Here is a 17,501-nt window from a genome sequence, read left to right as displayed (position 1 = left end):
ATTTTTATTGAACAGACCTTTTTCAAAAAATTAGTGTTGAAGACACTTATGTTGAAAATTTCATATTGAACGATCTTTAATTATAAATAATGATTGTTTTTATTATTTTTGTTCAAAATCTTTTTAATTGATTAATTTGAGTTTGAAACACTAATATGACAATGTTTCTAATAAATCTCTATTATTTAGGTAAAGTTTTAATTGTTTTTAAATCTTTTGACAATTTTTATAATTTTTTATTTGAAATTAGAAAAGTTTTTGTAAGTTACCGGCACGGTGGTAACCGAAGTTACCGGCATGGTGGTTTGTATTGAACACTTACATTCAATACAAATTTGCACTATGCCAGGGATTTTTGACTGTAACCTAAATTATATATTAATCGCCCGATTGCGAAATATTATTTTAAGAGTAATTAATACTGTAAAATTAACAATTGAGATTTAATAAGCACGTCTTTTCGCTTTAAGTTAACACGATAGACTGCACAAGATCAAAATTTTATATTATAGTACGGACGGACAAATTTTTTAGTTTAGAAGTAGTTTTCAATTGAAATTTTTATTTCCAAATTTGACGTTGTCAAAATGGGTAGTTTTTATAAAGTTTGACGTTGTCAAAAAATTTGGAACCGATTTTGACGTTGTCAAAAAAAAATTTTTATTGAACACACCTTTTTCAAAAAATTAGTGTTGAAAACACCTATGTTGAAAATTTCATATTGAACGACCTTTAATTATAAATAATGATTGTTTTTATTATTTTTGTTCAAAATCTTTTTATGTTCAATATGACAATGTTTTTAATAAATTACTAGTATTCAAGTAAAGTTTTAATCGTTTTTAAATCTTTTGACAATTTTTATGAATGTTCATTCCAGGATAAAAACGATTTGTAAGTCGACAGTTTTGTGTTAACCGCCGCCGCGGCACGCTTTATTTCAATACAATTCTGCAGAATGCCTGGGAATTTTGCCAGTGACTAAAATTATATATTGACCGCCTGATTGAGAAATAATATTTTATGAGTTATTGAAACTGTTAAAATTGATAATTGAGTTTTAATTAGCACATCTTTTTGCTTTAAGTTAACATAATAGACTTAATTGTCAAACAAAAACAAAGTTTACATTTCAGAATATTTTTTTAAATTGGCATTATAAATAATATTAAAATTTCCAACCTATTACCTAGTATATTTTTCTACACCACAATCAACCCAAAAAGTCAAAAATTAATGTTGTCAATTTAAATATTAATCAAGGTATACTAAGACGTTTCGAAATCCACTGTATACAATTCGGAACCCGCTATTTTTTAAGATATAATACGAACAGTAATAACGAATACGGAATTGTGCAAACGTAATTTTTCTAGTGCCAATTTTGGCTACAGTAAACTTAACATATGCACCTTGTGCACGTGTATGCATATGTATATCAACACATTTCTGATTTTTAATTTTTGAAATATGTGTCTACTTTCATTTGTAACAATTTAAAAAAACAAAGATGTTTAAAAAATTAACCTAAATTAACCTAAAAAATTAACCTAGATTATAAAAACCTAAAAAATTCAGGTTGAAAAAAATTCTGATCGTGTCATAAACAAAAACAATGAAAGTTTTAAATTAATAGTTAGCAATTTTTTTAAATCCTTGCAACGTCCCACAGCGTTTTTTTGGTTCCCTAAGGTTCTTCGAAACTTCGAAAAAAATTTTTAAACTTTTACTTGAGAAACTTGAAAACAAATTGCTATTATACTTCTGTACCATTAATTATATTGGAAGCTCAAATTGCTCATATTTATTATACTTTTTCCTCTGTAAAGTACAAAAATCCCAACTATGAATATAAAAATCAATAGACTAAAATTTTAGTATAAAATTACTATTAACTTCGCCGAATTTTCCATTTAATTTAAACATTTAACCTGGTGTAATGGTTTATCGAGTGCAAATATTGAGGTGGTAAAAAATTACTATCACATTGTACGAGTTTGAAAGGTTTTACAAAAAGAAAACACGCACTGATTTTGACATCCGCCACTACTTCAAGATTGGTATCATTTTTAATTATCATGCCTACCTACGACTGCTAAAATTACTTCATGCGATATTTGCTTGCAATTGACTATCCCTACATGGGTAGATTTTAAACCGTTTCAAAAATTATCAAAAAATTTTAATTAATCAAATATACAACACAAGTTTTGTTTGTAAATAAAATTTATCGAATACGGGACTTTTTTTCGTAATCACTGAATGCACTCAATGAATTTTGAAAATATGCAAAATTATTTATTGATATAAACGTACTTGCTGCATATATTTATTATTCAATGCGGAATGCACCATTCAATAGTATTATCATTCCTTTTTCTAAAAAAATCATCATTAATGTTATTTAAATTACAATGTTAATTCTTCTACTACTATAAGTATGTGCGCTACATGTATGTTATGTATTATTTATACAATATATAAAATTTCATTTTATTTTTTCTTTGTTCCTTTTAAATCGGTAATTTTCAGTTCAATCAAAAAAAAAAAAGGAAAAAATTAAAATGAAAAAAAACATGAAATAAATTTTACATAAAAACCGATTAATATTCTTTAGTTATAAATGCTTTTTGTATACACAAAAACTGAACTTTATCAAACCAACGCGATTTATACATTTCTATACACACTTCTGTTTTTATTTAACATCTCAGTTGAAAGATATTTTGTTATACATCTGGCCACATCACGTCTTTGCTGTTTTGTAATAAAAGACATTTTAAAGATTAGTTTCTTTTTTTTAATAAAAATTCCTGATTTTATAATTTTTTTAGCTATTTTCAAAATTTATTTATTCTATTACAAATATTCGTATATACGAGTACATACACACAATATTATTATGAAAAGAATATTTAAATTTCAATTTTATTTTCATAATTTAAAAGAGTGCTGTAATTTTTTTTCCTTTACAATTTCCTGAGGATACATAGGGCCCCCACATAGTCTCGCCACCTCACTCTGATTTTGGCTATGTTCTTAATTTCCGACCAAGTCTCGTTGATCCATTCTGTTCCAGCGCTTGACAACCTTCATCTATTTCTGGGTGCTTGATAGTCCATTTCCTTCTTCTTATTTGCATATATGTCGGATCTTGTTGTGCCATACGCCAAAACTCTTTATTTCTGTTCTTCTATGGCGGAAGATCCCACATATTATTTTGAGACAGTAGCGAAGACCTGTATTTTTTGTGATGTTGGTTTTGTTGTCAACCAAGTCTTACTTCTATATTTTAAGGTCTCTTTCAATTTTTTTGTTGCATTTTAAATATATGCAATCATTTGAGATTTTGATATATGATATTTCGTATTAAAACCAGAATTATGACTTTTTAAAGAGAAAAGTACTCTTTAAATTGGTTTGATTCAATTTCCTTTGCTCATATTTTGGCTGTTATTCAAAAAGTATTTATACACTCTTATGTACTCAACACTTCTTTTATACATACATACTAATCTATTCTAAATTGGTTTATAAATTAATACACAAATTAAGAACATTTTGAATTTAGACACGAAAAATTTTATTAAAAGAATGTGAAAATTATTTTTGCTGCGTATTTCTTTCTAATAAAAATAATCGAGGTACTTGAAAAAAACTAAATTTAAATTAAACACACATAATAAATGTTTTATACATAACAAAAGATTTGATCTGTGCGACAGCCAGCGATGCAACATTCATTTCACTAATATGAAAATTTTTCCGGTGGATTATTGAACTTTAATGTTATTTAATTAAAAGTTGAATTTAAGTTTTTCATACACGCTTTTCTTTTTTTTATACCCTGCACTTCGTGAAGGGTATACGAGTATTAACTTTAGTTGAATTTAAGTTTTTCATACACGCTTTTCTTTTTTTATACCCTGCACTTCGTGAAGGGTATATTAACTTTGGTATGGAGTTTGTAACTACTTGAAGGAGTCATCTGGGGTATGGACATATATATATATTCTTTATAGGATATATATATATGTATGGACATATGTATATATTTTTTCCGGTGGATTATTGAACTTTAATGTTATTTAATTAAAAGTTGAATTTAAGTTTTTCATACACGCTTTTCTTCTTTTTATACCCTGCACTTCGTGAAGGGTATATTAACTTTGGTATGGAGTTTATAACTACTTGAAGGAGTCATCTGGGGTATGGACATATATATATATTCTTGCTCAGCGTAAAATTCTGCGTCGATTTAGACATGTCCGTCCGTCCGTCCGATCGCACGATAACTCAAAACGAATAATGCAATTGACACCAAACTTTCACGAGTTTTTTCTTTTGTGCCAAGGACGAACCCTATTGTAATTGGACTAATTCGGACAACTAGTTCGGGTAGCTGCCATACAACTCAGAGAGTTTATTTTAATTATTTCAAAAACTGTTAAAGCTATAAATATAAAATTTTGCATACATGTGTCCAATCATATTCTATACATGCTCAAAAAGTTTTAATATGGTAGCTGCACTGGTTCGGGTGGCTGCCATACAACTCCAAAACCAAATTTTTTATATTTGGAAAAATTCATGAAACTTGGTAGCTGTGTGTTGAGTTATAGCTCAGATATATTTCCAAATATTTATTATAAGTCTAAAAACTTATTTTAAATATTTGGAAAAAGAATAAATTCAGATTCATGAGACTTTACAGTCGTGTGTCTAATTGTAGGTCAGACATATTTGTGAAGTTTTAGTGGACTTGCCATACAAGTTCAAAAGCTAATTTTAAATATTTGGAAAAATTATAAAGTCAGATTCATGAAACTTGGCAGTCGGGTGTCCAATTATGGGTCAGACATATCCGTAAAGCTTCTATAGAATGGTTTCACAGGTTCAAGTAATTGCTATACAATAACGAAAGGTGTAGGGTATAATTCAATCGGTTTATACCGGCTGAAACGTTTTTACTTGTTTTAATTTCTAATTATCCAGTATTTTTACCTTAAATGTTTAATATCAAGAAAAAACTACCACAGACTAGTCACCTACCTAGAGTTAAACTCTACGACGCAATGAAACTAGGGCATGACTATCTATCTAAGTATGGTGAGATTACATGAAGTTAGGTGTTAACTTTTAAAGTATAAGTATACGATGATATTGCGTGTTGCTGTTGCTAATTTGTGATGTACATCAGATGTTGTTCCATAGGTTGTGTGCCTTCAGTAAGCGTGTGATTTGCGCCCGGTCTTGGATTTCGTCGCACCACAAAGCTTCTACCGGGGTGATATTGATATTCTTCCAGTTCGTTTTGGTTATTTTGTAGGTTGTTAGTATATTTTCGATCGTGTATGGGATTCCGTATGTTGTGCACATAAGTCTGTTTGCACCCGTAAAGTGATGTCCATGGTAGAACATGTTAGAACATCCCAGGCGGAGTCTTGCAATATTGACCCAGGAGTTGCGATTCGTGTCTCTTGTGGTTTTTATAACCGCATCTTTTTGTGTACTTGTTCGGTGATTGTTTTTAGTTCTTGCCAGTTTCTTTGGTTGTTTACCGCGATCATGATTTTAAGGTGTCTAGTAGAGTGTGTAAGGGTGGCTGGTATGTCTGTAAAGTTTGGGGCTCTGATGACCCTTCTGGCCTCCTTATCTGCTAGCTAGTTACCGGGTATACCAACATGCCCTGGCAACCACGCCAGTTTGATGTCGCCTCTGCCTTCATACAACAAGGTTCTTATTTTGCGAGCCGCATTGAAGTGCTTATTTGATTTTTTGAATCTACTTTAAGGCTGCCAAGTTGTCGGTCCATACAGGGTTTTCTGTGTTGTCTCATTTGCCCATTTCACGGCTCGAAGTATCGCTTCACGTTCAGCTTCAAATATTGATGTCGTTGGAGGTAAGTTATAGCATTCTATGATGTTAGTTTCAGAGGTGACTGGTAGGCCTACCCCCAGATCGCTTTTAGATGCGTCGGTATATATATTGTTATGGGAGTGATGACGTTCTTCTAATTCCCTGTGCACCTGTAGATACGCGTTATTGCTGATGGTCGATTTGTTATGTGTGGCTAGAGTGGTGTCAATATAATTTATATACACTTGAGGTAGTTCCTGAGCTTGATTGTTTGGTTCGAGCTCTACCTGTAGTGCTTTTAAGTTCTTAGTTGAGAGGACCAACGCGGAACCTTCTGTTCTGTTGTACGTGTGGTTCGGGTTGTGGTAAGCCCTTAGGGCATGCTTACCGGACAAGTAGTCCACCCGGCAGCCCAGGTTGGAAAAACCCGCCTCGATCAATAGGGGAACCGTCTTCGTTGATGTCAGAGCGCCAAGTGCCGCTCTCGCTGTTGGTTCATTGATATCTGTAGCTTGTTCATACGACATTTTGCTGAAAACCCGTAGATACGTAAACCATAGTCTATCCTCCACGTTATTAGTGATGTGGCAATTTTAGATGCAGTTTCGGGTGGTGGTCCAAAACGCCTTCTGCAGAGAAATTTTAACAGTCCGATAACTCGTTTTAAGTTGGCATTGAGTTCTTCTACGTGTTTACTAAAATAGGGAGACCGTCTTCGTTGGTGTCAGAGCGTCAAGTGCCGCTCTAGCTGCTTTGTTCATTGATATCTGTAGCTTGTTAATATGACATTTTGCTGAAAATCCGTAGATAGGTAGACCATAGTCTATCCTTCCCATTATTAATGCCCTGGCAATTTTACATGCAGTTTCGGGTGGTGGTCCAAATGGAGAATGGTGGTGGTTCCTCTATCTCTCCTAAAGCTGTGTATTTTAGGTTTCAGGTGTCTTTCTATTATATCTTCCAGCTTATTGGCTACTAAGCGCTCGATTGCCTTCCCCATAGTGTTGAGAAGCGATATAAAGCGATAATTTTTGGGTAGTAATGGGTCCTTTCTCGATTTGCGGAGTGGATACAGTTTTGCTAATTTCCATGAATGGGGGATAACGCTTGAGTTTATTATGTTTCCGTTGGATCTTTGTCTGGTAGTATAGTGCGCGAGGGCTCCACCCACACCAATTTTTCATATTCTTCAGCCATTTTGTCTAGTACTTCTGGGAGCTCTGTGTAAGTTTGGCCGTCCTCGCGGCAGATTATTATTTTCGCGGGTCTGTGAGAGGTTGCAGTCGTTTATCGATTCGGCAAAGTTGACCCAGCTCTATTTCCTTAATGATTTTGATAGCCCGCCTTAGTAGTGCATCGCTTCTTTTTTAATCGATCAGGTTGGTTTTATTTGGTTTACATTTAAATCCCTGCAGGGCCGTATTTTTCTTCTTTGTTTGGTCACGGACTTCCCGATTGTACCATTTTAGTACCATTTGCCTCGAAGTCTATCCTGATAGCCCTCTCCTCCAAGAAGATTCTTTTAGCGCGTTTGCCTTTTTTGTTTTTAGTTGGTAGGTTGATCATGATTGGATAGTGGTTGTTTTTGTTGTTTGTTTTGTCTCCCCCATTCTTGGCTTCGTGCGTTCATATCTCCCAAAAGGATATATGGCACAGAGGCGCTTTTAATGACTTCCTCTATGGCTTTGAAGTTGATGGGACTTGTCGGATACATGTAGATGTTGATTAGCGTCAATTCTTTCGTGATGCCTGACAGAAAGAGTTTTATGGCTATAATGTTTTCTTTTGCTTGCGTCGGTATGGTCTTAAAGCAAAGGCTTTTATCCACAAGGAATCCGACCTTGAGATCCTTGCCGTGTTCGTTTCTTGAAGACATATAACTAGGGGATCATGTTTCTGTATCAGTAGGTCGATAAATGCTATGTTGGTCTCAAGCCCTTGGATGTTGTATTGCATTATTTCATAATTATGGTGTGTTGTGTTGTTCTGTTTGGCGATCATTGGTGTAGAATTCATTTGGCATTTGGTTGGTTTGATCATGGCCTGATTTATTCATGTTTCCATAGCATTTGTGCGTTCGAGTCGTCAATATCTTCGAACGGGTCACATGTGTCTTTGCTGATTTTTTTGTTTTGAGTTCTGGGAAGCATTTGTATGTTTATCTTTTTTAACTCTTTTATTTGTGCCTTGGTACTGTGATTGTCGGACTGTGTTATTTTGTACTGTATTATTTTTACCAATTTTTGGGTGAAGACACTGGTTTTCAGGTTCTTTAGGCCTGATCTTGTGGCATATTTTTACCGATTGTATTGTGTGCACAATAGGTAGGTTATGTGATGGCAACAAATTTTGCATATCGAGTTTTCGGTGGGAATGCACTTGTCCACAGTAGGGAAGTGTAAATAAACTATTTTTACCAACCTGTCGGTCCGTCGGTCTGTCGGTTTGTCGGTTTGTCGGTCTGTCGGTCTGTCGGTCTGTTTGTGCATGCGCGTATCTCAAGTTCGGCTGAACCGATTTTGATGAAATTTTATATGTAAGCTTATTTCCATGATGGCACGGATTGATCAACTTTTGGGATATATCAGGCCTCGGGAACTGCACTTTTTAGCGGACCTAATTTACATTTTTGAACATTTTGAAAAAAAATTTCAACCAATTTACTTGAAATTTCATATATAAGTTCAGCTCGACCGTCTGCGAAACCTCCTTTTGGAAAAAATCAGGCGTCAGCAACTGGGCGTTTACTACGGGCCAAATAAACATTTTTGCGTATATAAAGAGAAATAATCAACCGATTTCATTCAAATTTAATATTTAAATTCTTCGTACAAAAACAATTAACATATAAATTTTTTGGAAAGATCAGAGCTTGAAAACTGATCTGCGGGCCGATTTTACATTTTTCACCATATCTACAGAACGAATTGATGAAATTTCTTGAAATTTCATATTTGACTTCTGGTTGTTACCGAAACTAACTGCCGAGCATTTCAGTGAATTCGGGTAGCACAAAGCGAAACTCTACTAAGAGCCAAATTTACATTTTTATAGGTATGTCAACTATAAACTTACTAATGTCCTAAAAATTAAAGTATTTAACAGGAAAGAAGTATTTAACAGGCATTTTTTATAATATTCTGTAGCACTTTCACTTAACTAGACAATACACATTGCGGTCGGTTATGTGCTGAACACATCAGATTTTTTATAAGTAAATAAATAAAGCTTGCAAAAAAAATTACTTGTAAAAGTTCTAAAATGCAACCATATTCTTTCAAACGTTTACTTTTCTAGCTTAACAAATTAAACAATGATGGATATTTAAATAAATAAATAATAGTTTAACAGTATTATATAAATTAACGGCTTGCAAAGTAAAAATATAATTTTACTACACTTATATTAATTTTCTCATACATAGATTATCTAATTTTAATGAAAATAAGAAAAACAATTTTACTCAATAATACTGATGTAATACAAAATGGTAAAAATAAATTTCACACAGCAATACAGTCATCACAAAACGATAAAAAAGGATTTTTTTTTTATATTAGAAAATTTATTGCAATAACATTACATAATGAATCATATGCAATTTTATTTAATTTATTAAATGTAATATTTGTCACTCTTTTTGTTTCCTTTTTTTAATTTTTACAACGAATCGACTATTGTTTCTTATTTCTTATAGAAAATTGATTAATTAAAATTTTTCAATATTTTAACAACAATAGTATTTATAATAAATAATAGTAACAACTACATACGTATATAGGTAACAACTACGTATAAAAATAGGTAATTAGTAATTGCTTTCTCAATTTACTTATAAAAAAATATACGAGTATATACAATATTTTTCGAGAAAAATGCAAACATTAAACAACTACTTATGGCAGAATTTTCTATAATTATTATAAAAATAAACAACAAAGAAATGAAAAATAAAATTAGAAATTTTAAAATTATAAATTTAATATTCAATACCAAGCATACTTTTACATATGCATTATTAGAACTTAATATATAAATTCTTATTAATTATTCGTATTGTCACAACAATTTAGTTAAACTTAGATGTGTGAGCTAAATAAACTAAGATGATAAGGAAACTACACACGATATTTTAGCTCTATGAGTTCTTTACTAAAAAATAAATGATTTTTTTGTGTTTTTAACATTTTTCGTTCCAAAAGACACTTCAATTAGACAATTTCAGATAAGCTTACTATTTAAAGCGAATAATTTTTTAATTTTTTACAACCCTTGTATTTACTCACACCGGATGTTTGGGTTTTTGTAAGCTATTTCTACAAGTCTGATGACAATGCAATATTTTAGTTTTTCTTTTTTTTTCTTTTTGCGTTTGGCTCAGTTGAATTAGCTTCCATACAACCCCACCCTAGCGAAATCCGATATCTTTGAATCTGTTTAAATTACATACTTCAAATTTTGCAAAACAGTTGTCGAGTCGTGTGCCTACAATTATGTTATACTGTGGAGGTTTAATATGTCTCCGTTCGATGAGTCATCGAACAACAACTTTTCTGCCCACACTGATCTAACAAATTTACATATTTGAAATACGAGGAGAAGTTGTCGAGTGTTGCGCCTAGAAATTGCCTAGTTGCGCCTATATTGTCGTATATATAAAGGTTGTAGAAAATTCGGTTTCATGAGCCACCGAACAACTCGTCTTCTACCTACGACAATCTATTACAGTTACATTCTTGAAATTAGAAGGTTTGGTTCGTTAAGCTTCCGAACAACTCTTATTTCGCTTGCGATCAAAATTATAAACTTGAAATTCCGTATGATAAAATCGAATTTTGTGCCCAGAAAATTTAAACAAAAATGCTTTAGTAAAAAATTTCATTTAAATTTACACACATCCGCTCTCCAGTGGTGTTATACGACCCGTGTCCAGAGGAAAATGGAGACCAACCTTCATCATACCTCCGCAACAACCGCAGTACAGATAAAGGGCCAGAGGATACTCGTAGCAAACCCTCCACATCGACAGAAGCTGGCACTGCAGGGCGCCTCTCGTGCGAGGAGGTACTACTAAAGAGGCAAATCCGCAAAAGGGAAGAGACTGTAGCAAACAACCTTACTTACCCCCTCTAGGCGAACGTGGAGACCTAGATGACCCTAAACGTGGACTCAGCGGAGCCGATGTCAAATGGTACCTTCGTTTCCTGGAGCAGGGAAAATTCCCTGATGAAGCCAGGAAAATAGCTGAGGACCCGAAGAGATCGGCTGGAGACCTACCACCATCAGCTCACGGAGGGAAAAGAGCACATGAATCCTTAACACTCCAAAATGCTCAAGCAAAAAGAAGAAGAACTCTGCTAAAAAAGGAAATGGAACGCACCCCATATTTTCAACATCACAAGCGGAGCCCGGAACGAGTTACGCCACGGCCACCAAAGTGGTCAAAATATCTACTTCAAACCGGGTATGATAATTGTCGACTGTGCAGGTCAGGAGACGGCGGAGTGGCTGATGGAACGGGCACCAGTGCTGGAAAAATGGGATGGACCCCACTGGTAAATCCCGAAACCACATGTCATCACCGTCTTCATCCCCAGAAGTGCGGCACAGAACTTAAATAGAACGCTGGCGATTTTTCAGGCCCAAAACAGGGGAATTCACACCCCGGTCTGGAAACTCTTGGGCCAGAGAGAGAACGGGGGTGGCCAGGTCTTGAAGATCGGTGTTGACGGTATCGGACAGTAGAGCGGACACTTTTTTTCGCGTTACCGGTTCGGTTAAATTCCCGTTTACGGTCTCAGAACGGGACAGGCACAGGCGGCTGATTTGCACCAGGAGTGGTGTCAGGAGAAATCTCTAGAAGCCGCTCCTAAAGTGGTAAGAAGGATTAGCGATGGGGAAGCATTCTCCGAAGGGTATGAAACACCTGAGGAGAGGTAACCCGCATCGCTAACAACGATGGATGAAATGGTTGAGGACCTGGAGCTAACCCTCCCTAGTCTGAAAGAGCCATCTCAAAAGGGAGATGCTCCAACGGCAGAGGAAGACACCCCTCTCGACAACCAAAGCTATGAAGGCTTGCCAGAAGAACGGCATCCGCCGTCCTTAGCAAAAATATTCACAAAATTACATCAACACGCAGTTATGTTGTAAGAACCCTGTGTATATAGAGGACAAATCAAAGGATTCACGATTAGAGATTTTAAGGTAGTATGGGATTATGGGCAGAACATACTCATACACTGCAACAAAAAGAAGTGGCCACTCATCATCGGATGTAACGCAAACGCACATCACAAGACATGGGGTAGCAACGATATCAATAAAAGAGGTGAGTCGTTGCTAGAATATATAATTAAAAAAATTTAGAAATATTCTATGTAGGGAATCTCCCAACTTTTATTACTTGAGTTAGAGAGGAGGCATTTGATCTTTGACAACACTGTGATCTCGGCATCTGAGGAGGCCGGATGGTAGTTACATGGAGAATGAAGAGCAAAGGGCTCTTCTTCTTTTGGAAATGCATTTTCCTGGCGGTAATTCTGGCCAAAATCGAGTGTCATGGGAACATAGGTCACCATGTCGTGAGGATTGGGAAAGGGCGGCCGATATTTTTACGTACCAGAGGGTTAGATATTGGCACTTTCCGGCCTTTTAAGGCTCCAGGAGTGAATGGGATATCACTAGCACTTCTGTAGCGCGGCCTAGAGGAAGTCTTGCCCTTCTTAATAAGAATATTCAGGAGCAGCTTGGCTCTTGGGCACATCCCCAGATCCTGACGGGTGGCTAGGGTGGTCTTTATCCCTAAGATGGAAAAGAGAGACATGATACCCAAGTTATTTAGGCCAATTCGCGTCACGTCTTACCTTACTGAAGTCATGCGGAAGCCGACAGTCAGCATGCGTATCAGGCGGGTAAATCGACGGAAACCGGCTTTATAGACTGACGAGCACCCTAAACAGGACACTAAAACAAAAAGAGGTGGCGCTGTGTGCGTTTCTGGACATTGGGGAGGCCTTCAATAACACCTCACACGAGGCGGTAAAGAGGGCCTTAGATACCTGGATGTCCAGGATGCATTGGCGTGGATACCTGGATGTCCAGGATGCTCACTACCAGGGCTGGAGAAATTGTAGTCGAGCGGGGCACGGTGAGCATGTGCGCGACTAGGAGCTGTCCACAGGATGGAGTCCTTTCTCCACTGATGTGCAGCCTGGTGGTGGATGGTCTACTTGAGGAGCTTGGCCAATGTTGTTATCATCGCTAGGGGAAAGTTTGAGGAATCTGTTTGCGACAGAGTGCAAAGAGGTCTGCGGGTGACACAGGCCTGGTGTGGCACTGTGTGGGTCAAACTTAGCAAAACGACCTTCACTATGGAAAGCCTTCACTAGGAGGAGGTGACTTGAGCATCTGCGCACTATAAAGTTGCGCGGAGAGACAGTAAAAAGAAAAACGGAAGTGAAATACCTAGGTGTGGTATAGCTTCTTCTGACTCGGACCCCGAACGATTCGAGGAGAATTAAGGAAGGAAATGAAGAGGCAGCGTTCGGAGCACTGGGGGGATACTTCAGGACTTCAGGCAAAGGAGCTTCTGGAATATTATAACTAGAGGCGATTTACGAAAATAATATGGGTCGGCAAGAATCAGGTGAGAATTCTCGAGATTTTGACGGGCCATTGTAGGCTTAGAGGTTTCCTTAGAAAGCTGGGCCTAGAAAGTGAAGGTGTTTGCATGTTTTTCGGACCCTCGCCCGTATGAGAAGGGATCTACTGGGGAACTTCGTGCTCACTAAAGCGGAGTTGCGGTCTACCGGTCCTTTGAGTTCACTATCGACGGGACCAATTGCATGAATATGACATTCCTGCCATGATAGTAAAATTGCATGAATATGACATTGCGGCCAAGTCATAAATCACGTTAGAGAAAACTTTTAAAGCCAATTTTACCTTAACTGCATTCTTGGCAGTCCACGATACACAATTTGCATTTTGCAAGCACTGTATATGAAGCCACAATTACATTACTGATATAATAAAATTTTATGTTATGAGAATGAATATGTCGCATCAAAAAGATATGTAGACTTTTGTGAAAATTCGGTTATCTAACATACACTCGAAAGTCATTATTTGTAGCTTCAAATGTTATAAAAATTAATGACGGCAATTTTACTATTTCTTATTTTTAATATATGCACAACATTTTAAGTTTAGTGAAAAATATCGTGAGAGAATAAAAATAACTTATAGCTGTAATTAGCGCTATTTGGCAAAATATCAAATAGTAGATAAATCTATTTTAAAAAATTTTGTATCACGGACTAAATAACTTTTACTTATTCTTTAAAAAATATATGATAAAGATGCCAAATTTTTCATATTTCGTTGCACATGTGAAGTAATGTACAATACTTAAAAATATATTACGTGTTATCATGTTTTTAAATATGTACATTTACATAAATCCAAAAATTCATAAATTAATTATTTTCAATATTTTCGATTTCTGGCATCAATTTTTGTGTCATAATATAGGACGAAAGTTTACTTTAGGCTAGTTTTTTACCGACCGTATTGTGTATACAATAGGTAGGTTATGTGATGGCAACAAATTTTGCATATCGAGTTTTCGGTGGGAATGCACTTCTCCATAGTAGGGAATTGTAAGTAAACTATTTTTAGCAACCTGTCGGTTTGTCGGTCTGTGTACGCGTGTATCTCAAGTTCGGCTGAACCGATTTTGATGAAATTTCATATGTAAGTATATTTCGACCATGGCACGCATTGATCAACTTTTGGGATATATCAGGTCTCGGGAACTGCACTTTTTAGCGGGCCTGTTTAACATTTTTGACCATTTTAAAGAATATATTCAACCGATTTGTTTGAAACTTCACATATAAGCTTTGCTCGACCGTCCGCGAAACTTCCTAACTTTTGGAAGAAATCAGGTGTCAGCAAATGGATGTTTACTACGGGCCGAATATACATTTTTGCGTATATAAAGAAAAATAATCAACCGAATTCATTGAAATTTAATATTTAAATTCTTCGTATTGAAGTAATGAACATATAGATTTTTTGGAAAGATCAGGGCTCGAAAACTGATCTGCGGGCTGATTTTACATTTTTAACCATATCTACGGAACAAATTGATGGAATTTCTTGAAATTGGATATTTGAGTTCTGGTTGTTACCGAAACTATTATAATATTTACCGGATAGCACAATTTGAAATTCTTGTAAGAGCCAAATTTACATTTTTCTAGGTATGTTAACTATAAGCTTACCAATGCCCTAAAAATTGGAAAGAAGTATTTAACAGTAATTTTTATAATATTCTGTAACATTTTCACTTAACTAGAAAATACACATTGTGGTCGGTTACGTGCTGACCACATCAGATTTTGTTTAAATTAGATAGAAAAGTATATATTTTAGAAACTTTCTCTTCTCTATTTGGAACGTGTATGTTCTTGTTATTTTTTTAAAAAGAAATTATCGAGTTGGAAAAAATTGGTACACGTTATGCAACTGCTTATTGAATCACGTTGTATAAGTAGTTACGTATGTATGTATGTGCGTACATTTCCGTAGGATAATTAATTTTATTTTGAAAATATATTAAATCAGTAACAAAGATAGGAAAACTATTTAAAAGGAAGATAAAAAAACTAAAAACTAAAAAAAAAAAAAATTAAAAAAAAGATAAATTTCTACTTACATATTCTTTAACGTTTTTCGTTCTCACAGCCTTATAAGACGCATATGCTGGATATAATGTACCAAATACCAATCTGAAAGCAGGAAATAATATATTTTGGACACATGCTTTTGGTGATATAAAAGTTGTGATTAAAAAGCATATTCCCATCGCTGTTGTTGACATACGTGGCCACCTTAAATTTGATAGCATATCTAGTAAACGTCCAACGCGTGTTAAACTAATAGCAACATCTTCTTTAACATTATTACCAACAACATCGGCATATTCATTATTATTTTGAATACAAATTGATTTTTTTAATTTATGTTGACGTAGATCAACATCACTGTTATAATAATCAGAATCAGTTAATGATCCAATTGAATCATTTAAGTTACGTCTTATACGTAATCTATTGGCTAATTCTCTTTCAAAGCTATCTCCACCAATTGCTGAATTAAATAACTGTATCGGATCAATAATACCAGCTGGACTGGTACCTCCAACGCCGTTACCACATTGTTGTTGTTGTTCATAATATAATGCTAAATCACGTTGCAATTGTGGTGATGCTTGTAATAATTGTTGAAATAAATTAATATCAATTTTTGATGGAACACCACTACCACAAATACCATATTGACTTGATAAATCTGATTCTGAATCAACGCTATATGATCGTCTTAATGTTGGGGGTGAAATTGGTGGTGATATTGGTTCATTATTGTTAAAGTTATTCATTATTAATTAATTATAGCTACTCATTAATCATTAAAATTTTCTAAACTTATGAATTATTATTTATTTAAGTATTAAGTAATATTTAACAGTTATAAACATTTGGTAATGGACAAGAAATTAAATAATAGAAAATGTTGGAAATTCATTATGCGTTATTTTATGCCTGTCCGTCAGTGTTTCTACAGTTTCACTTTGTTTTTTTTTATTTTTCGTCTTGCTTTTAAAATTTCTATATTATTTTATTGCTTATTTCATATTATATGTAATATAATATTTTCTACATTATTCTATTGTTTATTGTATGAACAAATTTCTAAAACATTTTCGCGATTACGTAATCAATAAACGATGCTATCGCTTTTTTAATATTTTTATTAATGTACCTATGTATTAGAAAATTATTTTTAAAATTAATTTTTTTAAATTTTTCCTTTTTATTAAATGCGCTTTTAAAATATATTTTATATGGGAAAATTATAGAAGAGAATTTACGCAGACCAAACAATTAAAAAACGCGATACAGCAAAAATAAATATCAAACGCTTGAAAATGTTTCATCTTCACAATTGAAAAGAACAAAATTTTCACTAAAAGAATTTTCTTTCTTTTTGATTCAAAGAAACGAAAACAAGAGGAGCCCGAAGATGACTGAAAATTTTGAATTTTTTTGTTGGGAATTAAGAGAAAAAGTAAAATAACAAAAACAAAGCGAAAAAAATTAATGTATGTATGCTATTTAATAGAAAATTTCCACTATATGTCATCACATTATAGAGAGGGAAATGAAAATTAAAATTATAGAGAACATTTTTTCTCAGAGCAAAGATCATCAGATCATATATATTTTTCTTTGTGCTTTTCTTTCATTTTTTTTAACTTCGTAATCATTCAGGCACGCTTTTTCTATTATTTATTTTTTATTTTTTTTATTATATTTATTTATATTCACAATATATATGTATGTAAATAAAAGCGATGATCGGCAGCGAAATCAGACTAAAAATAGATATTTTAGATATAACATGAAAAAAAACAATCATAAAAAGAGTACGTTTTGTACACACAATAATTGTATTATAAAATGTATCATCTCTAATAGAATTTAAATTTGTAAAAACTAAATTAAGAACTTAAAAATAATTCAAACAAAAATAACTTAGTAAAACCACAGAAAATATACAATAAAACATAAAAA

At 34.0% G+C, this 17,501-nt stretch overlaps 1 protein-coding gene across 1 annotated transcript in view; it reads right to left on the bottom strand.

The window, feature by feature from the left end:
- LOC129610009 (uncharacterized) overlaps positions 1-16,974 on the bottom strand; it is a 29,082-nt gene extending 12,108 nt beyond the window's left edge. Inside the window, exon 1 of the mRNA XM_055522316.1 lies at positions 15,584-16,974. Coding sequence (XP_055378291.1) covers positions 15,584-16,306 — 723 coding nt within the window. The 5' untranslated portion in view covers positions 16,307-16,974. The remainder of the gene's footprint in view (positions 1-15,583) is intronic.
- Positions 16,975-17,501: the final 527 nt, after the last annotated feature.

This window comes from Condylostylus longicornis, unplaced genomic scaffold, assembly GCF_029603195.1.
Source record: "Condylostylus longicornis isolate FDR11 unplaced genomic scaffold, ASM2960319v2 ptg000042l, whole genome shotgun sequence".
In the NCBI taxonomy this organism is placed as follows: domain Eukaryota; kingdom Metazoa; phylum Arthropoda; class Insecta; order Diptera; family Dolichopodidae; genus Condylostylus; species Condylostylus longicornis.
The sequence above is the reverse complement of the archived record's forward strand: the minus strand, read 5'-3'. Positions and strand labels throughout refer to the sequence as shown.